At 53.8% G+C, this 25,376-nt stretch overlaps 1 protein-coding gene across 1 annotated transcript; it reads right to left on the bottom strand.

The window, feature by feature from the left end:
* Nucleotides 1-437: 437 nt before the first annotated feature.
* Nucleotides 438-23,477, bottom strand: LOC119091572 (oxysterol-binding protein-related protein 5). The gene is made up of 15 exons (XM_037214381.1): nucleotides 23,408-23,477; nucleotides 21,174-21,425; nucleotides 15,355-15,499; nucleotides 14,847-15,002; nucleotides 8,800-8,978; nucleotides 7,522-7,712; nucleotides 6,739-6,916; nucleotides 6,376-6,472; nucleotides 5,771-5,967; nucleotides 4,620-4,745; nucleotides 2,976-3,119; nucleotides 2,212-2,316; nucleotides 1,709-1,873; nucleotides 1,074-1,208; nucleotides 438-479 (listed from the first exon to the last, which is right to left on the bottom strand). The coding sequence occupies exons 1-15, from the start codon at nucleotides 23,468-23,470 to the stop codon at nucleotides 438-440; spliced, it is 2,175 nt and encodes a 724-aa protein (XP_037070276.1). The 5' UTR covers nucleotides 23,471-23,477.
* Between the last annotated feature and the right edge of the window lie 1,899 nt (nucleotides 23,478-25,376).

The following is a 25,376-nucleotide window of genomic DNA, read 5'->3' on the forward strand; positions in this document are numbered from 1 at the left end:
GGGAATTACTCCAGGATTTCGTTCAAGGGGGGAGGCGCAGCATTGTTGAGCCCTGGCATTTGGTGCCCCTTGAGAATGAGGACTTGGGGCCCTTTGTGGTGCCCCTAGAAATCGGCGACTCCCGAAAATAAAGATTCGGGATCCTTCGCCGTGGTTCCGGAATTTGCTCCTGTTTTAAACACAAGCCACGTGGTTCCCAAATGAGAGTTTTTGATACCCCTTTATTATGGCATTTTGGTGCATGAAGGAGCGCCAAAACGTAATGGGAGACGCAAGGGAATGGATTTCATGGTCGTATTCCTCCCCTTAAGATCCACCCTCTGTCTGCTCGGCATCGCCCGATTTCACGCATAAGAATGAGATAATTAAACTCCAACAATTCTGGAGCATTGTCACCACACCATTCATTGGAGTGTCTTCTTTAGCCCTAGTGGCTACTACTTCCGGGAGGAGCCCAACAGCTTCTCAAAATAGCTGCCCTGTGGCACCGTCGTGGAGCGGCCTCGAAACGACACCATTTGTGGGTGCGTGTGGTGCCCACACGAACAGAGAGATATCGTTGCCAAATACTGTCCGCTTTTTCTCTACCAAGTAGCTCATCTTTTGAACCAAAACAGGATGAACCACCGTCATATCACATTTTCGGAAGTTTTTGGGAGAAAAAGCAATATGAAGGATAAAGGAACGTGTTTCTGATACTGAAGCTCATCTGCTGTTTTATGCTCACCCCCAATATCTGTTGAGAACGAGCACAGTTGTTAATATCTGTTGAGAACGAGCACAGTTGTTAATATTTAGTACCGTCAATAAAATCGTCTCCTTAGCGTTTAGGTTGTTTGAAAAGTGTCTCCTAGTATCCTGAAGATCGTTTACACATCATAACAGCATTAAATTCATCATAACAGGAGCCGAAGGACCTCCATTTCTATATTAAGTTTAAGATATGGTCATGATAAAGTGGACAGATTCTGTGCACAATGCGTCTGAAAAAGAATGGATAACGGTCATGAGCTCGCCCCCCCACTCAAAAATTCAAACCACCCTTGTCCACGCGTTTGTTTCAGCGTCCTTACATGCACTGCTGAGCTGAGTTCCCGACGCCTTGCTGCCTGGGCGTAAGTTTTCTCACCCTCTGAGCGTTGCTGGGTGGGCGCTGGCCTGATCAGTTTCAGACCGTCTGGCTCCTCACCGACAGTGGTCCTCTCAGCCTGAGGACGATCTCGTCTTAGAATCCCCACGGCTGGAAGGAGGGACGTCTGGCTCTTCGCGGGCGATAGAGCTCTCAGTTCGAAGAGCATCCCGTCGGAGCATTGCCAGCGAGAGAGGCTCAGCCTGGTTTCTTACTGGCGTACGTTACGGGCTCACACAACTGAAGCGGCTGGATTGCACCGGCACCTAGTGCATCAAAGCGTTGCAGGGAAGCTTCATAAGCATACTTTCTTCGAAAAAAGACACATGGCATCCATGCAAGACTGCACCAAAGGTGCGGACTGGAAAGCCTCGCGGTTCTGCATATGTGAAATAAACTGCTTGTCAGCTGGGAGCGCTCGTGCTTCTCCGTCCCTTGTCCTCGACCCGGCAGATGCATCTCAGTATGGACTGAACGAACTCGAAATTCAGCATGTCCGGAAGTGTTTGTCAGCTGCCAGCGTTGGTGCGCGCCCGGCCTGAGCCCGCTGGCCACTGCCGTACTGCAGCCGGCACTGACCTGGCCCGGCGTCCCGCTTCGGGCGGCGCCGGCGGCGGTGGGTGGCTGCACGGCTCGCCGCTGGGTCAGCAGCCGGTACTCGGCCTCGTACTGGGACAGTTCGGTGCATGGGTCCCACGGCCGCAGGCAGGCGTACCGATACGTGTACCGCCCCGTCACAGGGTCCTGTCAACACCGGCCGGTACGTGTACCGGTCAAGCCATGTAACGAATTCGAGGCGACATGGTCATGGTACTGGACTCCTCCTGATGATCCCACCTCACGGCGTTGCAGCTTACTGGGGGCAAAAACATCGATGAACTTGTCGCTTAAATCACTGCACTTCCCGTGCCAGTGATAGTCACCGACCCAAACTAGAGCAAGGCACGACACACCTTATAAACTTCCACAACTAACTCTGCGAGCACACGCGAGCACGAAACGTCTCTGCGTCTAGAGACCCGTTGAATGCGTCCTGGCCTCCGATCGAACGGAACATGGGTAACGGCAGCGGTCGCTCAGACCTCGTCAAAGTACTTCGGCGTGTGCTGCACGCCCGCTGCTGCCCTGTTGCGGATCGCCTCCCGCTGTGCCTCCATCACGGTGAAGCGCTCCTCCGCCACCGCCGTCTGAGAGTCACACGCCCAACGCCATTCAGTGTGTGGACATGCACGCAGTTTGCGCGATATTTTTTCTCAGTTGACTGATGTAGACGAATACCGCACAGCTTGAAAGCCCAGAGCTTGTAGAGTCTTTTGGCCCAGTCTTTCACTGTAGCCATCAGGTGGCACAACCTCTATAGCGCAGTCCACGTCCACACAGCGCTGGCCGGCCGGCTGAAGCGGCCACCGCTGATTTATGTCCGATAGCCAGTATGCCGGGTCCAGAAAAATAACCGCCATTAAAAGGCGCAGTCCGCCTACGAAAACTGCAAGGTTTACGACAGCTGGCGCGTTTTGTTTTGTTTTTTCGTTGAAGCCGACGACAGCTGTTGGTGGCATCGGCGCGCTCGCCTGATCTGACTGACGGCAGGCCCCGACGGCCGCTGGTCCGGGGTATCACTGACTAATGCGCTGCACGCCGCGAGTCATCAGGGTTGCATTACCGTGGCGTCATCGAGCTGTCGCATCAGCGGATAGCCGTACAGTCGTGGCGGGCTGATGGAACTGGCTGGTGCCGCCGACACGCGACGGGTAGCACACGGCAGTGCCGCTGTCACACAGCAGCTGGCTCGCGGCCCGGCCAGACCCCGGCTCCGGTCGATTCCCAAAGCCGGCGCCGAGCCCACCTGGTCCTGCCGCTGGATGGCCTCCGACATCCGGAGCCAGAGCCGCTCGGATTCGTGCGGCGCCTGCTCCTCCAGCGGCACGGTGAAGCGAGGCAGACGCCGGGCCCGGGTCTCCGGCGTCGGGCTCCAGAGCAGCTCCCGCTCCTGGGTCAGAACAGGACGAGCTCAGCAGAGGCGGAGCACCTCCCGCTCCTGGGTCAGAACGGGATGCGCTCGGCAAAGGCGGCAGACCGGCCGACACGCAGCGTTTCCCATACCTGATTACGGCAGCGCGTGTCTCACAACATGGCAGCTGACATCGTTGTCGTAATGATCGGCTCAATCAAGTAAATGGGGATGAGCGGCTCGGACATCCTATAAATCCGATGTTACAGCGTTTTGCCCGGTTGGAATGCTACAGTCGCTCCATTATTAAATGCGGCATACAACCCCAATGCTCCCATCATTACTCCTTTCTTCATGAAAATGCAAGACCGTGAGGGTATTTTTCCGGCTAGGCTCCTGCCTGGTACCGGCTCAATAATAGGGTTTGTGATGCATATGTAAAATAATAAAACATGGAAAAAATATAAAAAATATAATATAGAATAAAATGAAAGCATAAAATAAATAATGTGGTTTGCAGCGTGTCGTCGGGTTGGAATGCTGCGGTCGCTCCATTATTAAATGCGCCATACAACCCCAATGTTCCCATGATTGCTCCTTTCTTCATGAAAATGCAAGACCGTGAAGGTATTTTCTCGACTGGGCCCCTACCTGGTACCGGCTCAATAATAGGGCTTGCGGTGTCAGGCCTTCGGCTGATTTCATTTGAGTCTGGTTGGTAGCATTAGTCAGCAAATCACGTGACTAAACACTTGTTGGGCGGTGCCTAGTCGCTCTTACTCAGGCCACCTAGCCCCACAGACTACCACCTAGGCACCGCGAGCCTCGCAGCCCCGCCATTCAGAGACCCAGTGCTCAGGTGCCGCCATCCGTCAATCCGCGAGCAGCGAAACACGCGGCCAGCGCCCTCCACGCCACGCAGCCCCCGAATGGCGACCGGATTCTTGCCGACATGCCAAAGTACTAAGACAGGAGAGACACGTCAGTCACCGGGCCAGTGGATGCCACTGTCGACCCGTCAGGCTCATTTATTATAGGAATGTCCCGGCGTCCGACACAGCACTGCAGCTGACCACGCCCTACCCCGCCCCGCACCCTGGTTAGCTCATGCCATGTGTGCTGCATTGTTTATACATCATCCCGGTGCGGTGGCATATATGGATTTCCATTCGTTGGTTGGGCGGGTCATGAGAGCCCAGACCGCTGGTGTCAAATCGATAGGCCGCAAACTGTTACCGGCAGCTGGACGGGTTGCTGGGCTCCGACTGGTCGTGGTGTAAGGTGAGGTCGTGGCGACGAGGCATTGGGTGCTCATGACGACGGGTAAAACCTAGGCACATGAGGCAGTAACACATGCAAAAGAAATAACGCGCTTGGCGTAGAAATGGAACGCCGTCAACATCTATGGCTGGCAGAGCTGTGACGCCTCGTTAGACCATCTATTCTTGGACCTTTCTCGGGTGCTGCTCAAATCACGAGCAGCATTAGCGGCCGGAAGGTGACGCACCAAGCTGTAATGCCACCTTCCGGTTGACTCACGTTCGTGTGTTTGTCGGTGAGAAACACGTCGCCGTCCCACTTGCCGTCAATCGTGGCCAGAGTCTGCTGGCCCAGCCGGATCCTGCCCGCGACCTTGTTGAAGTCGCTGGGACCGGCCCACATGGACTGAAAATACCGCCGAACGTCAGATTAGCGTCAGGTCAGTGTCAAGGCAGTCAGGGCAGGTCGTCAGTCATAAGGTTCGCAAATGCAATGGTGGGAAACTACGGCCAAGTCATCACATAGCACGTTATATTTTAGCTTCCCTCCTCCCCCCCTCCCCGCACTTCCCAAATGCGGTTGGTTTAGCAGCTGCGGCCGCTTAATTTTCGTCTCCAGGGAGGACAGGAGGATGAGATAAGATGGGAACTATTTTCAAGGCATGGCCTCTCATCCATCACATCACACTTGACATCCTGGCCACAGCGAGTGACTGGCACAGCCGCACTGCCAACGGCAGGAGAGTGCCGCCCGGAGGCAGAATATTGATGGGGTTCTGACTAGTCAGACCAGGACTCAGTCAGACCAGGACTTCGCCCAGAGGACGGCCCCTTAAAGCCTGTCGGAGCCCGTTAGCTGAGCGCCGTCCCCTGCTGGGCTCACTCAGTCCAATGTCGCGACGCGTGGTCCCTCTTGTGAAGCTCCCTTTGCTGACCGCGGAGCGCGGCTGCCTGTCATGCTTCCCACACTGGCGTGTGCGTCAGGCAGTCGGCTTCGCAGCGCAGGTCGTTGTGGTCTCTCGTTCACGGTTGCAGTTGTGTGCTCATGCGGTTATCAAGAATCGTAATTGTGTGGAGCACTTAATCCTGAATGCGCCTTTCTTTATATAGCGTGTCATGGAACACAGTTCTTCTGCTTTATTCCATTTGTCGTGACCTTTCGAAGAGATCAATGCGCATCAAGTGGCTGCATGTATGAAATCAGTGAATGAATTAACGAAGGAACAAAAGAACGAACGAACGGAACAACAAACGAATAGATGAATGCATGAATGGATGAGCGAGTGGGTGAAATCAGAGCTCTGACTACAAAATGGCGTGCGTGCACTTAACCGCCGTGAATCTGGACCACACGTCAGCAGCCAAGGAACCGCAGCGCTCCGGCGCCTGACTGCAGGGCCCCGCGCGTCGCCGGCGTCCCCTGCTACCCACCTTGAGCTTAAACTCCAGGTCGGCGACGTAGCCGGTGCGCGGGCATTCGATGGCTGCCTTGCCGCCGAGCTCCAGCGACACGGTGCCGATCAGCAAGCTCTTGCACAGGATGTGGGGCAGCGTCACGTGGTACTCCTCCTCCCGCGAGAGCAGCCGCACCGTCAGCGTTCCTTCTGGCACGGCCGCTGCCGAGTTGCCTGGTCCAGGGCGTCGGTCAGACACCGGCCGGCCACTCCCCGACAGCCCGGATCGGATTCGAGCCGAAGCTCGGCTGCCGGTCCGCTCCCCGCTCGGGAACCTTGACAGCCGGGAAACGGAATGGGAGGTGGACTGGTGCGGCTGGTGTTCTCTCCATTGGATTGAGGAGCCGCGAGGTACGACATAAGTATTAGTACATGGTTTCGGCGGCCTGACACGAGACGCGAAAGCAACGTGATCATGACGTCGATCCCTGGGCAGCGTAGTGACACCTCTCCGTCTCAGTTGAGCGCTGATCCAGAAGTCTAAGGACGGCATGTTGTGTTCGCTGCAGCGTACTAATTACTTAAATTTGTGTTCATCGAGTCACCTTTTGACTGGCAGCTTAGACTAAGCTTTCACCTTACCATAAAATCTTCCCGTTATGCTTGCGGTAATAAATATACAGAAGTCGTCCGGTCTGTTGGAAATGAAGGCAGCAGTTTTCCAAGGGTGCCGTGATATCTGCGAACAGGCAAAACAGGAATTCACAACTTGGGGTATGGCACCAAACATCCATTTTAAGGGAGCGGTTTGCTCATGAGATATCTGAACACCGAAAGAAGCTAAAAATATAATGGCCATGCAATACAGTTGTGCTCATTCCATCAAAACAATGGACACTGATTACCTTTGGATAATGTTGATGCGTATCAGGGTACAAGCTGCCAGTTCAGAGCAATTCTTGTGTTTCAAGCATGCCTTGTCTCATGGCTACTTGTCCCACTGACCTGTTCCGCGAAGTAATACGTCCTGGAACCATTCGGGTGCTTCCAGAAACATCGAAACGTCTCACCGATAATCGGCTTGTATGGTATCTTCAGACGCATGGTCTTCTGGCACATCATGCTGAAGTACCATTCGACAATCCCTTTCATCCTTACGTAAGGGTCGCCCATCTGTGCCGCCCTGTCGCGTGGAGATGAGGTCAGTGGAGATGAGGCAGTTGTTGAGCTCTGCCAGGTCACAGCGGCCAACGTTCAAAGAAGGTCATGTTAGGCATAACTTGCGTCGTGGTATTGCTGACTTTGTATTACCCGCATTCTCAATCACGGGGATTTTTGGAGGAACATAGCTCACGGTGCATGAGTGATTGCTTGCATACCGAACTTTGACCACACCTGACTGCATCATACACAAACGTTTGGTCGTGTTTGGCCCTTGGTCAAGCCTACAAACTGCTTTCAAGGTACATACGTACACCATACGTTGCGGCACAGAAGACCAAAACTTTGTGCTCACAAATGAAAATTTTTGTCTCGTTTTGCAACGACGCGAGATTGAAACGCCTCTTTGAGGAATCACAAGCTTTGGTTGACCTAATCCCTGCAAGCAAACATCCAGGTCATCGATGTCTGGCGACCTTTACACCAGTGCTCCCGTGGCACTTGTTTCGGCCGACTCGTTCAAAGTGCTCCGTGATTGGAAGGTCTATGTTGTCCGCCCAGTGCACCTGGACGCGGCCACTCGCGGTGCGACGGGGGTGAAGGGGAGGGGCACGCCGCCGCGGTCACCTGCTCAGGCAATCGGCGTGGTTGGCGCAGTCGGCAGTCATCACCAGGAAGGACAGCGGCTCGAACACCGAGGTGGGCAGCTTAATACGGCTGACATCCATGCCGGGCCGCAGTTGCTTCATCAGCGTCCACACCAGGCTCTTCAGCTCGTCCGCCAGCTCCTGTGTCTGGCTGTGACCGACCCGGCCGGCCTGTGGCACGCCGCTCAGCGTCATCTCCCGTAAGCCAGGCGGGACCCGTTTGCGACAAGCCGAGCTGCAGCTGCGGTTGTGAGCTCTGTCGTAATGTGTGTCACTGTGGCGTTGGAGGACGAACGTTACGGTTGTGAGCCCTGTCGTATTGTGTGTCACCGTGGCGTTGGACGGCGGAACGCTGCAGTTGTAAGCTCTGCTGCACTGTGTGTCACTGTAGCGTTGGGGGGGGGGGGGGGGGGGGGGGGTCGGAACGCTGCGGTTGTAGGCTTCGTTGCACTGTGTGTTACTGTGGCGTTGGAGTGCGGAACGCTACGGCTGTACGCTCTGTTGCACTGTGTGTCGCTGTAGTGTCGAAGGGGAACGCTACGGTTGTGAGCTCTGTCGTAATGTGTGTCACTGTGGCGTTGGAGGGCGAACGCTACGGTTGTGAGCCCTGTCGTATTGTGCGTCACTGTGGCTCTGGAGGGCGGAACGCTGCGGTTGTGAGCTCTGTTGCACTGTGTGTCTCTGTGGTGTTGGAGGGCGGAACGCGGCCTAGTATCGTGTCTCGACATCAGGTCTTTCGGTAGTTGTAGAGGCCAGCACTCTATCACTTTATGACATGTATCGCTTAACAGTGCTTCTGGAGACCGTGAGCGTAATGGAACGATCTAATAGAGTGTGGTTGGCCCCAGTGAAACGGAGATGGATAAGCGTTAGAGCTGCTACTTTCTGAAATCTGGAATACCAGCACTCGCCTCGCAAGGCATGCTTTCCCGCAAAAAGCCCGTGTGCGCCCTTCCACCTTATTCTTTATTCCAGGCACACCAAATGGGACCAATTTTAACAGAGCTCAATGGTAGAGAGTTTTGTTCATTGTACTTTGATGCAAGAGCAGAGTTCAAAAGTTAGGCTATTGGCCCATTCACTCAAGGTGCTGGTGTCACAGGCACGTTGCCAGGTAAAATCACACTCTGACATTCTAGTTTCTATGCATTCAGGTGTGAACACAACATGACTAAACAGAGCCCAGGCAGGTAGAATATCAACAACAGCGGCTTACACCTGTTACATCCATAGCACAGGTGCCGCGCGAGGAGCGTACCAAATTAAGTGGCTCTTGTTCGACGTAAGGCGTTTCGGGCGGCAGCTGACTGCCGTCGGGGACCTCGGGAGTCATCCGCTCATGCTCGTCCTCTTCCACGCCCTCCGACGAGCCGGTCCCGGTCTGAGGCGGCGAGTCTTCGTCGACCGCGGGCACTGGTCCGACGTCGGTCAGCGGCTCTAGCCAAGGTCAGGTCAAGAAAGCTTAGCTAACCCAGGTTCAATCGATGCTGCTCAAAATGTCTATCACCGACTGCCCGACAAGCTTCGATTCAGCATCTAAACATTAACTGCAACATCCTCCAGATGCACACGCCCTTGCAAGCGAAAGACATACACTGGTGATAACGATGTCAAGCCTCCTCCAGCTCTAAGCTCTAAGGCTCCAGCTCCAGCTCCAGCCACTGCAACGGGAGCTCGACAACGTCTGGTGGCTTTCAGACGCCACTCGCATCTGGGAAGCGGATCCGGCCACCTGTAGCTCGTAACGTGTTTTTTTCGCGGAGCCTTAAACCTGCGGATCAAAGAATGCTTCCGCCAAGCCTTCACCCAGAGTAGCGTTTTCCGGTTAGTTTTTTATCTCGCTCGGAAAAAGATGCCTTGAAATTGGAGCACGAGTCGTTTAATCAGTACGCGTGCTGGGAATTTTAAATGATGCGTCTTGGAGGGAGCGATTTGTGCCCGGCGCGGTGGCCTCGAAGCATTCCCAAATTTAGAGTCTACGTCAAGCAGTCGAAAATAGCAGAGATGTGGCATGATCTGCGGAAATCCATACAAAATTACACAACGTTTGCTTAAAGCTGCCGACATTTCTGGTGGCAAAGACGCCGCACCACTTCTTCAAAACGAATGCGAACTACATGCTAGCCAAGGTCGTTATGTAAATCACGGATATCTATCGCAGAATAATCGCTTCGCCTTGTTATGAAAAACACGTGAGGAATGTGTTTAAGTTCCAAGATGGCCAAAGTACATTTTCGCTGTCGACGGGCTTTCGCTCTTGACCGAGTCCTGGGTAAAGGGAGCTTTCGGTGTGAGGCGTATTCGAGGGACGTCAGCTGGGTAGGCACATGTCGCAGGACAGCGCATGCGCAGATATTTGGTTTTCGGGGAACGAATGTTGACTCCAGAACGTGGCTCGCTTCAAGATTTGGTGCTGCATCCGCCTTTTGGCGGCCCGCATTCCTCCGGTGAAGCCTGGTGGCAGCAGGGGGGGGGGGGGGGGGGGGGCTCCGGTCGGTCCAAAACTGGCCTTTCACGCTAGAGCTGAACGAAATGAATGTCCAATGATGTTGAGAGTTACCGCCGCCAGCGCAGCAGCAATCGGCTCGAGCCCTTGACGAATAGCTTGTCACGCGATAAGTGTTTGACCGACATTGATCAGCCAGCCAATGAAAAGATACCTAGCTTTATTCGCGGACATTGGTAAGCCCATGGTTCTGCCCCTGGCGTCAGCTGCCGGACCCCGATTCATTTTCTCAAAGCTCAGGCAAGAGAACTGGCAAATTTTGCGCCATGTCTAGTCGCTACTGATATTCATTTCCATAAAGGCATGTTTCCGAAATATCAACTGGTCTCGTCTTCCTAAAATTACTCGTAAATGCGCTTAGCAGCCTACATAATCTTGGACTGAATAGTAGGGCCAATATTGGCAGAAGCTGCCCGAAATAATAAAGCAATAACACACAAACCAAATTCCACTGTGATGTTATTTTGTCATATTTTACCTGCCCAATCTTTCAGATGTGTGGTTAATTTGATGTAACCAAAATATGCTTCGGTAAATTTCAAATTTTCTGGATATGATTTATCGCGCGCTCAGCTGTTCGAAACAAACCAAACCGAAAAATAACGAGTCAAGTTACGAATGCTAAGAAAAGCTGTAGATACGAGACTCCACGGCCCCATTGTCAACGCCAGATAAGTTTCATCCGTTGCTTTGTGCAGGAATTTTGCATTGGTTTGGGGCTAGATTTGAGGAACGACCGATTTCAAAAAAAAATTTTCGTGAATAGTTTAGCTGTCATGTGTGGTTTTCGACAGCAGGTGACCATACTGATTGTTAGTTACATCAGAGCACGCGTATGAAACAGGACAGGTGCCACCAGCGCATTGGCCTGCTCTTGACCCTCCCTATGACATCTGGCAGCAAGTCATTTTGCCACTGTGACCGTGCAAGGCCTTCAATTGCTATGATATTGCTGAGTTTTGAATGTCATTGAATCTTGACTCATAACTGGCATTTGTGTTGGAACAATGATCATTAACTAACAGCAGTCACGCTGAATGTGGCATTTGACAACGCACCATTGTTTGCTCTGGATACCTTTATCGCTGTCTCCAAGCTGAATGGAAGTAACGTCCAGTTGCTCAATGTGGTACGCAATACGCACCAAGCTCCTTGATCTGAGTGATGACTGATGGGATGAAATGATGGAGGCAGGGTCATGGTCATGTGATTTTCCCCGTCTCTTCCAGGCTGCTCTTCTGCTTAATGCTCGTCTCCTAAATCTTGTATTCTTCAAATTTTGTCTTCGGTTCCTTGGCCCTGATACCTCATGCAACCGCGAATTAGGGGTCGACATCTTACTGAAAATGTATCATGGCTTCGGTGCTAAGCTTCACTGATAGAAGGCTGAACTGCTTCGCCCCGTGTGCGATCGCTTCTCAGCAGCACCCGCGTCCGCTTCGCGAGCAATAACAACCCGCCCCCTGTGGAGCTGCAACTGCCGGTGAGTTCAGCGAGTCTTGCGGTGGCACGCCAAACCCCCGCCCAGCTGGGCAGTGCAGCGCCCTCGGGCCTCTTGAGTGCGGCTTTTTAAAGCGATGGAGACGCCTTCCAGTCTTTCAGTCTTCCCAACCAGTCTCGTCAGACTGGAAGAGGATCGGTCTGTCCGAGTACGACGAGGGGTCATTCAACTCCAATGTCCTCTCCTCAATGGCAACCGAAGGCCATAAAGGCCCTTCAGCTGCTGAACTCGTACAAATGATGGAAACCTTGGAGAACCAAGGCGCGACAGAGCTTGCTTATCATCGGCAGCACGCACGCCTCCATGTCTTGGATTACGCCGCAGGGTCTATCAACATCAAACGAGCTTGGGCAGAGAACGTTTGGTTAGGCGTAGCACCAGCTGCCAGCGACTTCTTGTCAGAAAGTGTTTCTGATAATGTGCACTTAGCAGTCTTTTAAGCCGCGTTAATTTAATGATTCCATCCAGAAAATGGATGGGCTTGCTTTGACATTTTGAGGCTGTTTTCGCCACCGATCACGGGGATAAGGTCGGGCAAAGACGGAGGGGAGGAAAATATAGCCTTTCCACGGAAACAGGAGCCGTCACTGACCTGGTCAGCCTTCTCCGTTAATAGCCTGATATGAACATCAAAGCGACGGCCAATATCGGACCTGAGATGCGTCGGCTGGACTCAGGGACGACGACCGGCCGCCCGTGGGGACGGGACAGCACCGAGACCACGCGACCGCGGGCGCGGGAGCCAGGTGTCGCCACGCAACCTGCACCTCGGCATGGCACCGCGTCGTGGCCAGCTGTCGCACGTTTATCCGGGCCACGGAAACCCACTCTTAGGGAAATACAGGGGCCTAGCATTTTTGTCAACATCGGGCCAGATGACCTACCCAACCACTTTCGACCACTCTTCCGGCGGGGGCAGCGCTATGAAAGGCCTGGTTTGTTGGAATTTCTCCCATACTCTTTCACCAGAAGCACCAAGGAGACGACCGCGCTTCAACTATGTAAGGACTTATACATTTCATCCCGGACTTGCCGGAATAAAATGTGATTGCCGAAGGATAGTCGGTGATGGTAGTTTTCCCTGTGTGGTTCGCACTGCTAAGGTGTTTCTTCGGCGCTTGTGACTGCTACGTTTTACTCCTTTCTTGCCGGCACGATACCATTCCTTTTATCAGTCCTTGTTCATGTACGAATACGTGATAAGTCGTGTTCCAACATTTTAACCAGAAAACCGGCTGGGTGTTAAAACACCCAGGGTGTAAGAATAAGGAGAACGCTTAACCGACACCGGAACGGTACAGGAAACGATTCCAACACTATTCGCTTGGCACATTGTGCGTGACTGACGGTGTAGCGTATGCATAGAGTTGCAATGAATTAGTCAACATAGGGCCGGGGCTATGCTCTACCCCGCTTCAGGTTCACGGTGCTCTGCATATGATAGTGCAAAGCCGCGTAAGTGGGCTCGGCTTGTCATTTCCTAGCGTTGCAATTTCAACAAGTGTTGGTGTGGAGAGCCAGCATAGCTACGGCCAATTATGCGCGGCTTTGCTACTCTCACTGGTTAAGTTGAGTGCAGCTGATTCAGCCCAAGCCTGCCTCAGACGGAGCAAGAGTGGCCAGTCTGTGTGGAAGCGCTGTTAGCCGCGCATATTTTGGACAGGCCGTTAGATATGTGCTAAAAGTTTTGATTGAAAAAGTCACATGGTCGTAGTTCGTCAGAAATTAATCACGATTTCGAAGTTCTGTGTTCGCTTGCGCCACAGAATCGCGATGTCAGAAGCGTACCAGCTGTTAGCGATGTCAGATGTCAGATTCAGAAGCGTACCAGGTATCAGCGGGTTGGAAAAGGTTGGACATATGCGTCGTCCTCCTCGTCATTGGGGCTTTATGACGCACTCGTTGAAGATATATGACGTCGCCTACCTCTCACCCTGGCAGGGTCGGCGAGCGCCGCAAGGAATCGAGCCCCGCACCTCTGGTTCGTCAGACGCACAGCTTAACCACTACAATACCAATACCCAAAATATACCACGCATGCTTGAGTACAAATGATAAGCAATATAACATCCTGTGCCAATGACACCTCAGAAGAGATGAAGCGACAAAGCCAATTGGAATACACAACGTAATCATATAAATATCTCCGGAGAATGATTTCTTAAAAGCATCATAAAAACGACGTCTTTAAAAGACCTGCGTTATGAGGTGAGGATGGATGGAAATGAGGATGGAAAACTTGAAAATATAGAACTTAACTTCGCCGTATAGTAATATTGTTCGGACCACACTTGGCAGTTTAAATGATACATTTTTAAAACGAGATAACAAGGCAAAACACATCGGAGTGTTCAACATCAATAGAGATGTTCATGCACGCCTTCGTTTCCCACCATAGGCCGACGTCACGTGATAGGCCTAACAGGTCACATTATGCACACATGTTCAGCTCGCTGCTTGACCGATCTCTTCATTGATGCATTCATTTCTGATATGTTTGCCAATATCGAACACGTACTGAGCCAGACATCACATAAACACACGAGACATGGCACGACATTCGTTAATTGTTTTGCCTGACCAGAGATTCGAAACTAAACCGGAGTCCAACAGCTGACGCTAATGGTGCAACCGTATCTACGAAAACCGTGGGTAAGCCATTGACACGTCGCTGATCGTGCTTCACACTTGACTGTCTGCGCTGCAGTTAGTTCCTAGTAAGTGGCGATTAACGGGTGTGTGCTCGGCTGACTTCATGCGCCCGTCATTGGCCAGAACGGGATCAGGTGGTGGGCTTTTGGCTGGCTGTGCATCGGTCAGTCTTTAATTATAGTCAGGTCACGTATTAAAGGCTGGCTATTTCTGGCTTATTTATGTGCCATCTGCGGCACGTGCTTTACTCTCCCATGATCATGAGTGCTATTTTTTTCTCCCTCGTTAATCACGATATAAAAGTGCTAAAAATCAATGTACATCACTGAGCTTTAAGCATACTAAGCAACTGAATTCATGAATGGGGAATTAACAAGACTTACAGCACGATCTCCACTGGCACTGACATTTAAAAGACTACTCATGTGTAAAGGGATTAACTACACCAGAACATGACGGCGTATGACAGTTTACATTGAAACATATCCATTCCGCATGCTCTTAGACAAAAAAGGTGTTTCTGAACAAACTCCTTCACTTACGCTATTGTGCGTGCTTTACCAAACTACACCCGGTTCAGCTATTTCCCTACACACAGCCGCCCAACTGGCATGGCATGGACAAGCTGTCAGCAGCCGACACCCACTTGTCGTCCGCTGTGTGCCGGTGACCTGCCGGGCGCACTGTGCCGCTGGTGACCAGGTCATGCACAGCTCCAGCGCGTGCAGCCAGCTTCGGGTCGCGCCCTCCGTAGCCGAGCGGAATATGAGCGAGCCCTGGGGCAGCGGCGGGACCACAGCTCCTGGGACGACCGGGGTCAGCGCGTCACGGAAGTCTGCAGCCGGTCAGGGCAGGCCGCCGGTCGCGGCGCTCAACGCTGCAACGCTGCCACACGCTGGCCATAACCCTGCATGCTGTGGATTTCACTTGCTTTATCGCAGCCATCAGAGTTGATGTAGTAAAACAGCATGGGGCATGGCTGCTACATAGCGCCGGTGACTGGAGGTTACCACAGGCTTGTAGCACGGGAACACCGGTGCCTGTCACGGCGACGTACACATCGCAGTCAGTCTAACCAAAATCGAACGGGAGGTGATATACACCGTACACGTCGCCGGAGGGGTGTATTTTGCAGATGAAAATAGTCTACCGACCTACTGTCTCGCCATCAGGTCCTCGCGTTGACCAGATCCTCCGCTCCAGCGGGTGGAAGAGCTTGAAGCAGAAGCCCTGCCTCCTGCTGGGCCGCTCGATCAGCCGGCAGCTGGTCAGCAGGATCGTGCCCACCCAGTGACTCCTCTGCGCGGACATCAAACTAGGGCGTCAGCCAGCTTGCACGGTGATTGATGATTTGCATGCAGACATGGCAATGTGGGGCGGTATGAATGAAGGCGTTACGATGAGAGAATACGGCTGCCAAAAGCGCATACGGCCGTGTTGTCAGCTATTGTGCATGTGCCGTTAGTCTTTTGCGATTGTCACGTCCATGTGTTTTATTACTGCAAACGTGGGAAGAGTTAGAATCATGTAGCTTTGGGCACTGGGCTATGAAATATACGCAGCGGGTGTTCCCACAGAAACCTAACACGACAGACGCATGGCATCGCAAAACATCATTTTACCTGTTTGTGAGGTTTTGAGCATTAGAAATATGGTCTAAGAACATGTTAAGGAGCGTATTGGCCTGTAGCAAACATCAATGCACCTGACAATACACGAAAGGCAGAAGGCTTTGGTATTAGAAAATCAGACATTTGCACACCCTGAGCTAGAATTCAGGCCCGGTAAATCAACGGCGTCCGACATTCCAGGGAAATACAATCGGCTCCGTTTCAAACGCATATAGTCTGTGTTCACATGAAACCAACGGAAGTGGATCATTTTCAACGTAAACAAGTCGGCTGTTTTCTGCAGTCCACATGGTCGAGCAGCAAGATCCATTTTTCACTTGAATGCATGTCCCAGGCTGAAAAGTTGCCTGATTTGACCGCCAGAACTCATCTCGCCATCAAAAAGCGATAAGACATAAGGCAAACTGCACGGTGGACCCCAATATACTGTCCGCAAACCGCCACGCGACCTTAACACCGGCAACCCCGCCGGTCCACCACCAGCAGCGGTAGTCGTGGACCGGAAGTGACCAGTTCAAGCCGGCCGATCCGCCAGTCCACAACCAGCAGCGATAGTCGTGGACCGGAAGTGACCAGTTAACACCGGCCGACCCACCGGTCCACGACCAGCAGCGGTGGTCGTGGACCGGAAGTGACTAATTAACACCACCCGACCCACAGGTCCACGACCAACGGCGCTAGTCGTGGACCGAAAGTGATCAATTTACACCGGCCGACCCACCGGTTCATGACTAACGGCGGTAGTTGTAGGCCGGAAGTGATCGATTAACATCGGCCGACCCACCGGTCGATGACCAACGGCGCTAGTCGTGGACCGGAAGTGACCAATTAACATCGGCCGACCCACCGGTCGATGACCGACGACGCCAGTCGTGGACCGGAAGTGATCAATGCATTCACGTGGAGGCACGGGCGCCACTAACACGTCGGGGCCGGAGCCCAGAAGCCGTGGCCACCATGCAAGCGTGAACCCCTGTGCACCGGGATCAACAACCACAGGAAAAAATGGTTCTTTTTCACAATGCCTTTGTCAGCCACCGAAACCGCAAGTCATACAAAATGGGTCAATTTCATAGATTACGGTTGTGAAATCGCGAAGTCTACAGAGGCACAGAGGCCGCCAATTTCAGACATGCCATTCGCACGCAACGCCATACATAAGTTACCGTTTTTGGCCGCTCAGGTCATGAAGGATGGATGTTCTAATCCACTGATTAGGTGCCAGGCTGTAGTGCGAGTAATGTATACCTGGTCACTGGAAATGTATGACTGTAGGAATGTTTACAACTTCAGAGGCCCGGACTTCTCGGTCATCACCCTTTCTAAAAGATAATATATTCGCGACCCCTTCTTGCAGGATTGTGCAGTTTCAGCGACACTGGCGCGAATGCTGTAAAGTGTTTTCTCTGTAGCCGATAGCCATTTACGCGTGAAATATTTGACTTGGCAGACTTTTATGCCATATCGCCAGATCACCAATGTTTTCGCTCCCTTTTTGATCACCATAACAGGAAAACATCTTCTCGTTGCGAGAAAGCTGAAGAACATGGGTCGAAATCGGGTCGAGAGCCTGACCACTCGGAATCGCAACGACACGAGACAAACTAACACCAACGGAGATGAAGACGGACAATCGCGCCGGCGGAAACTGTATCGCTGTGTGCTGAGCTGCTGCTGCTGCTGCATGCGTTGTGCTCAAACCATGTACCCGCCTGCTACGGGGCGTTCGTAAAGATTGCTGTAGGATCGCAGTGGCCAGAGAGCGTGGAGACGCGTGACAAGCTGCATGGTACAGGTGAATGTGCCGGATACAACTCACTATCAGCCGTCAACACTGCCTGGCCCATGGCCGTGCCAGCAACCGACTGAAAGGGAGTCAAGGGTACATTTCCTGAAGCCCGTCTCAAATACCAGACGCTGTTGCATGAACCTGATGAGGCAACGGGCAATGGTAACTGGACTTGCGTATTGTTCTGTTTTCAATGGCCATTTTCCACATCAGGCATCAGCATGCTTCGAAAATATTGCTTACGATTGCCAAAACCGTAAATTATTTCGAAGCCATCACTATTGATTACTGTCGCCAGTCCAGATCGGACCAAGGGTCAGCAAAGTGTCAATGAGCTTATTTACGAGCTAGCGCCCGAGGGCCACATCCACAGCTCTCCACTTGATAAACCATGATGACAGGTGCGTAGTAACACGTTGATTAAACCCAATTTTATGGATCACTGGAGGTGTCTTGCCCATTACCCCTGTTTAGTGGATCATCGATGTGATACCACCGATAACACTCCCGCCCGTTATCCCCGCTCTGCTCCCAAGCCGCACAGGACACCTTACAGCGCTTTTGGACGCCAGACGCGGGTACAGCTGCACCCGTTGTCGGCGTCTGCTGCCATTTTGCCGTGATGCCGATCTATTCAATGGTTGCAGTGACACTTAGACACTCGGAAAGTTTACTAAAAACGCTGGGTACGTTCAGCCTTGAAGTGACCCATAGCCTATCAAAGAAGAGTTCTAACTTTATTTCTAAAATGAGACGAAACGTATGATTCTATAAAGCAGCTTGCAAATCTACAGAAATATCACGCGACAGACAGATGGTCACATGTCGTCTTTTTCTTTCATTTACAGCGCTACAACGTTACGATTTAAGTAGCAGCAGTAATACAGACACTAGTATCGCCTGGCCTTCCTTGGGGCCCAGCGTAAGGCTCAAATTTCCAAGGGATATGGAAACGTAATGGATTATTGGCTCGTAAAAGGAAGATGGGTAAAATATGAGTCGGCGATCGGGCGCGTGCATCTTTCCATGCATTTGAATCAGATGCATTTACGTGGGTCAATCTTTTCCTTAGATGTTGGGGGATTTGAAAGGATTAGCTTCGTGGAGAAGCAAGCGTCAGTAAATCGAACCCTCGTGGAAAATTTTGCTCTTTCTCCCCTTTATCTATCCTGTCGACCTTTCGCGAAACGTTCACTTGTACTCTACAATGTAATTTACAGTGTGTTACAGTGTTACTCTACAATGTCTACAACGTTATCAAGTTTTGACCTTGGCATGACCTCTCCGCGGCGGGGGCACACCACAGAGGCCTGTGCCCAGCGGCGCAGTATGGCCTGTGCCCAGCGGCGCAGTGTGGCCCGTGCACAGCCACACGCGGCAGGGTGCCGCAGTCAATATCGCACCAGTCGCCGTCCTTCTGTCGTCCTCCATTGATTGGGGTTGAGGGCCCGGTCTCCTGTATCGGGGTGCGGCAGCCGGCGCCCGGCGAGAGCCGGTCGATGAGTGGCTCTGAGCGCGACCTGGGCGGCACTTCCCGATAGCTCTGCTCGCGGCTGGCGCCAGGCTGGTAAAACGGCGCGATAGCTGTGCTCGTGGCTAACGCTACGTTGGTAAAACGGCGCGATAGCTGTGCTTGTGGCTGGCGCTGGGCTGGTAACGCGGCGCGATCCTACTCACTCGTAGCGATGGAGTGCGCCCGCAATTAGTGGATTGTTATCCAAGATGGCACGTCACCGACTCATGTAAAGGATGCATGTCGTCTGGTCTTGGCAGCAGCTGATTTCATGAAAACGTGGTTTGTTGACATCGGCGTGCTACAGCGGCCCTGCCTGATTGTGTTGTGCAGTTATGAATGGTTTCCTGGGCGAAATGAGATATTTGTGTCTAGGTGTGCAGAGCGCGGTGAGGAGATTCTAGTCACAACCTTCGTCAAGTCTGCTGATCCCACCAAATTTTGCTCACATGACGATGTAGTCTTTATAAGTTTACAATCCTCGCACACCTAGGCGTCCACGCGCACACACACACACACACACACACACACACACACACACACACACACACACACACCCACACACCACACCACACACCAACCACACACACACACACACCACACACACACACACACCCACACCACACACACACACACACAACCACACACCACACCCAACACAACACAACACACCCACACACCACCACACACCCCCCCCCCCACCCACACCACACACACCACACACCACACACCACCACACCACACACCCACAACCGCACCACACACACACCACCCACACCCACACCCACACCACACCCACACCACACCCACACCACACCCACACCCACACCCACACCCCCACACCCCACACCCACACCCACACCCCCCCCCACACCCCACCCCCACACCCACACCACACCCACCCACACCCACACCCACACCACACCCACACCCACACCCACACCCACACCCACACCCACACACAACACACACACACACACCCACACCCACACCCACACCACCCCACACCCACACCCACCCCACCCACACCCACACCCACACCCACACCCACACCCACACCCACACCCACACCCACACCCACACCCACACCCACACCCACACCCACACCACACCCACACCCACACCCACACACCACACCCACACCCACACACACACACACACACACACACACACACCACACACACACACACACACACACACACACACACACACACACACAACACACACACACGCCGTCGCACATTCCTTTTCGGAATGTCAGGAACTGTAGTGGACCAGTGCGTGACTGGAAAACGAATCAGCCGCCAAGGTCCATGCATAAGAAATCCCTCCTTAGATTTCCATGACGGCCTAGTCATTTATTCGTCAGTCTAGTCGCCCACTACACGCCTAGATTACTACAACGACGCACCGAGACGGCACATTGCGTTGTGGACATTGGGATGTTTTGAGCACGTTGGGCTTCTTACTCCGATGTTGTTGTGTTTTGGTGTTTTAGGACGCGCCAGCTGCAACGGTCATTTAGCAACCATATATCCTCTCTGCCGAATGGACCACGCACTCAAGTTGACTCTACAAGTTCAGCGAGGTGGTTAGCTCATTCATCTTTTACCCATGCAGTGCAACAGACCGTAGTAATTATGACCACAAGTTTGCTTGTTTATGGTCAGATAGCAAGGTGATCCTCATGTTCAGCCCACACCCGCGATTGCTTAGATTGCTCATTGTGATCCACCATCAGCACCTAAGAACATACAATACATTCTACACCACTTTTCACTCCCTCCGTGCTCCTCCTCTGTCCATTATTAACTCCTTCTTGTCTCCTTATTCCGCTTCCCTTCCATCACTCACCCTCTTGTCTTCGCCTTGCTCCTCCACTTCTCTTTGACCGAGTCTCCATTCTTCCTCGTACCATCTCTCCCCGCTCATGCACCGGTTGCACTCCTGCACTCCTCGCTCTGCCGTCCATTCCCTCGCCACTCTCCCTCCCACTCCACTCCGCCCTTCCATCCCCTCAGACCCCGGCCACCCACCCACCTTGGCCTGCTCGGTCTTGTAGAGCAGCAGCAGGCCGGGGCGCAACTCGCACCACAGCTTGCTCCATCCACGCAGCGTCCCGCGCACCTTCAGCCAGCCAGCGTGCACGGGCGGCGCGGGAGCGCGCGCTGCGCCCAGCAGCTGCTGCGCCACGCGGCACTTCTCGCGCCGGTACTGCCGCACCTCGTCCCGGTACGACAGCGTCGACGGTGACGGCGACGGCGACGGTGATGGTGACGATGGTGGAAGCCCCTGCGGGCAATGCCGTGTCAAGGTTCCACTGTTACACGCTGGCTTCCGGGTTTGACTAGCGGCAGTTGTCTTATGGGAAACACATCGAATTAGTTGAGCGCCCAGCATCAAAGGCCGGCTATGCAAGTGTGTTGACTACATGGCACAGGTCCAGTGGGCTGCTTACTTCAAACCCGTGTACCCAATTAATTTCTGAATGCACCCGAGAGGGCCTCGACGTTGAGCTTGGTGCATCAAAATAGTCATACTTAACCCGCTATTATCAGAGCGCCGAGCTCTCGCGCCCACCGCAGCTCACTGCACCGCGTGCGCGACGCCTCCCTGGTCGTAACCCCCCCCCCCCCCCCCTCCTCTCCCCCCGCTGAAGCCCCGCAGCGTTCGTGGCGGCCCGCCGCAGTGGAGCAGGCCCGCTGCAGTGGAGCAGGCCCGCCGCAATGTGGCATGTCCGCTGCAGTGGAGCAGGTCCGCCACGGAACACGCCCACTGCGGTGGAACACGTCCGCTGCAGTGGAGCAGGCCCGCTGCAGTGGAGCAGGCCCGCTGCAGTGGAGCAGGCCCGCCGCAATGTGGCAGGTCCGCTGCATTGGAGCAGGCCCGCTGCAGTGGAGCAGGCCCGCTGCAGTGGAGCAGGCCCGCCGCAATGTGTCATGTCCGCTGCAGTGGAGCAGGCCCGCCACGGAACACGTCCGCTGCGGTGGAACACGTCCGCTGCAGTGGAGCAGGCCCGCTGCAGTGGAGCAGGCCCGCCGCAATGTGGCAGGTCCGCTGCATTGGAGCAGGCCCGCTGCAGTGGAGCAGGCCCGCTGCAGTGGAGCAGGCCCGCTGCATTGGACCAGGCCCGCCGCAGTGGAGCAGGACGTGCGTCTCGAGTCGTCGGACCGCAGCCGGGCCGTCGGTCGGCGTTTGCCGGCTCGTTGGCCGCCGTCTGGCCCAGTTTGCAGCGAGGCGGACGGATGCACGACGGACAAGGGGACGGAGCGCGGCTGTCGAGCGGGCAGCAGCAGCGCGGCCGCCCCCGAGCCGCTTGCCAGACCGAGACGCGCTCGGTGGAAAGGATCGCTGGTGTGGTGCAGGAGGAGGCGCTATTGGAGTAGCTAAACATCACTTTCAACTAAGCGTCACTAGTTACACGTGACTAAAATTCGTGATTCACTCAGCTAAGCGTTACTAACAAAACGCAACTAAAATTTGTGGTTTGCTAGTCATAGTAAGAGATCGTAGCTCATTTTATATTCATTTTTCTGCCTTTGTAATGATTAGTTTGTGACCGCCCTAGCCATGGCTTTGATTTCCCTCAGGCTCAATGCAGCGGTGTAACCGAAGCCCAGCCATTTGCGAGATAGGCGCACGGCCATCGAGCAGCAGCGCGCTATTGGATGTGTATGCACCAGTGGTGCAAGATTTTGGTGCCACACCCCGACGACCAGTACTAAATCGAAATCAGTGATACTGGCAGAGGAATTGGGCTGACAAAGCTAGTACATGATCGGTACTGAATGTTGGCCATTAAGGGTTTGGGGTTTTTATGCTGACACTCATCGATTGCTGGCCTGCATTGACTATATCGCCGGCATCAGTGTCGGTACTGCAGCTAAACCTTGCTTGTTAACACGTCACAAGGCATCTCGGCTGGAGCATGTGTCATGTTTACTATGTTTGCACTTTAATGCACGGTTGCGCTCTAATGACTTCGGTTAATATATTTCGCTTCTCTTTCGATTCTGGATATATCGGCTAGATATTCCCGGACACCAGTGCATTTCTGTTAGCTTCTCCAGGGAAGATTCCTTCAAAAGTTCAGCTAGAGATGCTGTCAAGTATTTGTGCTTTTTTGCAGTTATACAGTGCGGCTGTTTCCTGGCATGCAGGGCTCCACTCGCATACCCAGTCGTTATGGACACTGCATACAAACCACAGCACAACACCGAAAATGTGCAAGACTAAGCCCGTCTGCGGGACGGCGTGCGTCGGCCGATTCCCACCTCGTGTGAGCTCCGCGAGCAGGTGCGCCCCACGCGTCCACGCGCCTCCTGGCCCTCGCTCATGGAGACCACGCACGTCTGTCTCTCTGTGGAGCGACCACAGCGACGCAGTCGCGCGGGGTGCTAGCGGCGGCGCTCCGGGCAGACCATCGCCGACCCGACCCGATCGCTACTGGGCGCCGGCGTCGGCGCCGACGGGCCGCGTCGACGCCGACGACCTTGACTCGGCGGCGAGGACGCGTCCCGACGGCGACGCCGCGGGTCGGCCCCGGGCCTACGTTCAGCGTCGGCCCGGAGAGCCGAAGCTCTGTCGATTCGCTTCTCTCCACGGCGGCTCACGCACGCCGCGTTAGGTCCGTGCGGGCGGGCGGGCGGAGTCGGTTCGGCGGTGGGCCTTTCTATTCGGTAATCGGCCGGTCCTATTCATGTCGATGTGTGTGTGTGTGTGTGTGTGTGTGTGTGTGTGTGTGTGTGTGTGTGTGTGTGTGTGTGTGTGTGTGTGTGTGTGTGTGTGTGTGTGTGTGTGTGTGTGTGTGTGTGTGGTGTGTGTGTGTGTGTGTGTGTGTGTGTGTGTGTGTGTGTGTGTGTGTGTGTGTGTGTGTGTGTGTGTGTGTGTGTGTGTGTGTGTGTGTGTGTGTGTGTGTGTGTGTGTGTGTGTGTGTGTGTGTGTGTGTGTGTGTGTGTGTGTATGTCAATGGAGGCAGGGGTGTGCTTTCCTCCTCGCGCCGCCGATCGACTGGAGAGCGTGTGACACGGGGTGTTAGGATTTGGTACTTTGTGGCGTGAAAGGGATGCGGGTTGTAGGCAGGACTAACCCGAAACCACAGCAAGCTAAAGACTGGCAGGAAAATCCGCAAGCGAGCATTTGCAAGCGTTCCTTTACACAGCTGACTCGTCATACAGACGACCCATCGAACAACGTGGTGGGGTTCGTCAGCGCCCTCGTCTACCCGCGATGACAGTCATACGTCTGCCCCGCAGAGCATGTCGCCGGAAATAGCCACCCCTTGTGACAGTATCTCATGCGAGCACCGCCCCTCAGTCAGCTAATGCTCGCCGCTCCGCTTCCGTGGTCGATACGGATGTCCTCGTGGCTTTCCGGCAGGCGAGACGTGGACCGATGCGATGAGCGTCCATATCGCGCCCGGCCAGCCTCGTCAGTGCTGACCGCCTCTGCTTTGCGATACTTCAGGGTGCGCCTAGGCGCGCCGAACGGTCGCTGACACCGAACGGTCGCTGACACCGAACGGTCGCTGACACTGAACGGTCGCTGACACCGAACGATCGCTGACACCGAACGGTCGCTGACACCGAACGGTCGCTGACAGCCGAACGGTCGCTGACACTGAACGGTCGCTGACACTGAACGGTTGCTGACACCGAACGGTGACTTGGCACCGAACGGTCGCTGGCACCAACAGATATTTACGGCTTGATAACACACGTCTCTCTGTCATTTGACGCTGATTCCATTGCCCGAAATTGAAAATATGTGATAATAAGCGGGTTGGTAGCAGTTAATGCTACAGTTATTTCGCCACAGTTATTTGCGAAAATGTGGCTTCCAGCTGCCTTTGGGCCACGGTGCAATCTGCCTTATCAGGCTTATTGGAGTATTCGATGCTCAGCATTTGGTGTTTTAAAGGGGCCATGGCGCGTGATGCGTTCCAGAAAAGGCGCCAGGTGCTGAGCCATCACCGCAGATAGTTTTCACACCACCACCGTGCCAGTTGCGTGAGCACGGACGGTGTAAAAAGAAAGCCTTGATGACCACGCAGGCCTGGCAGCCTAGTTCGGAGTGACGGTTGAAATATGTCAGATTCTTTCGGGGTGGTACCAGCTGGCGCTGTTTTACTCGTTTCCAACACACGCGTCTCCGTGTCGTCATACGGATGGCGCTAAATGAGCGGACCGACCTGTGCCATGTCATCCAGGTCGGTACCCCGAAAACAGCCTCACTCAGGGTCGG

The sequence above is a fragment of the Pollicipes pollicipes genome, unplaced genomic scaffold (genome assembly GCF_011947565.3).
Source record: "Pollicipes pollicipes isolate AB1234 unplaced genomic scaffold, Ppol_2.1 Scaffold_3447;HRSCAF=4054_pilon_pilon_pilon, whole genome shotgun sequence".
NCBI lineage: Eukaryota > Metazoa > Arthropoda > Thecostraca > Pollicipedomorpha > Pollicipedidae > Pollicipes > Pollicipes pollicipes.

Bases quoted from the DNA above. Each gene is read 5' to 3' on its own strand.
- LOC119091572 (XM_037214381.1), bottom strand. From the start codon at position 23,470: ATGAGCGAGGGCCAGGAGGCGCGTGGACGCGTGGGGCGCACCTGCTCG. The intron at 15,500-21,173 runs GTGGGTGGGTGG...ATGTCCGCGCAG, and splicing joins ACAAGACCGAGCAGGCCAAG to AGGAGTCACTGGGTGGGCAC. The intron at 6,917-7,521 runs GTGACCGCGGCG...TCCACGCGACAG, and splicing joins CACGCCGATTGCCTGAGCAG to GGCGGCACAGATGGGCGACC.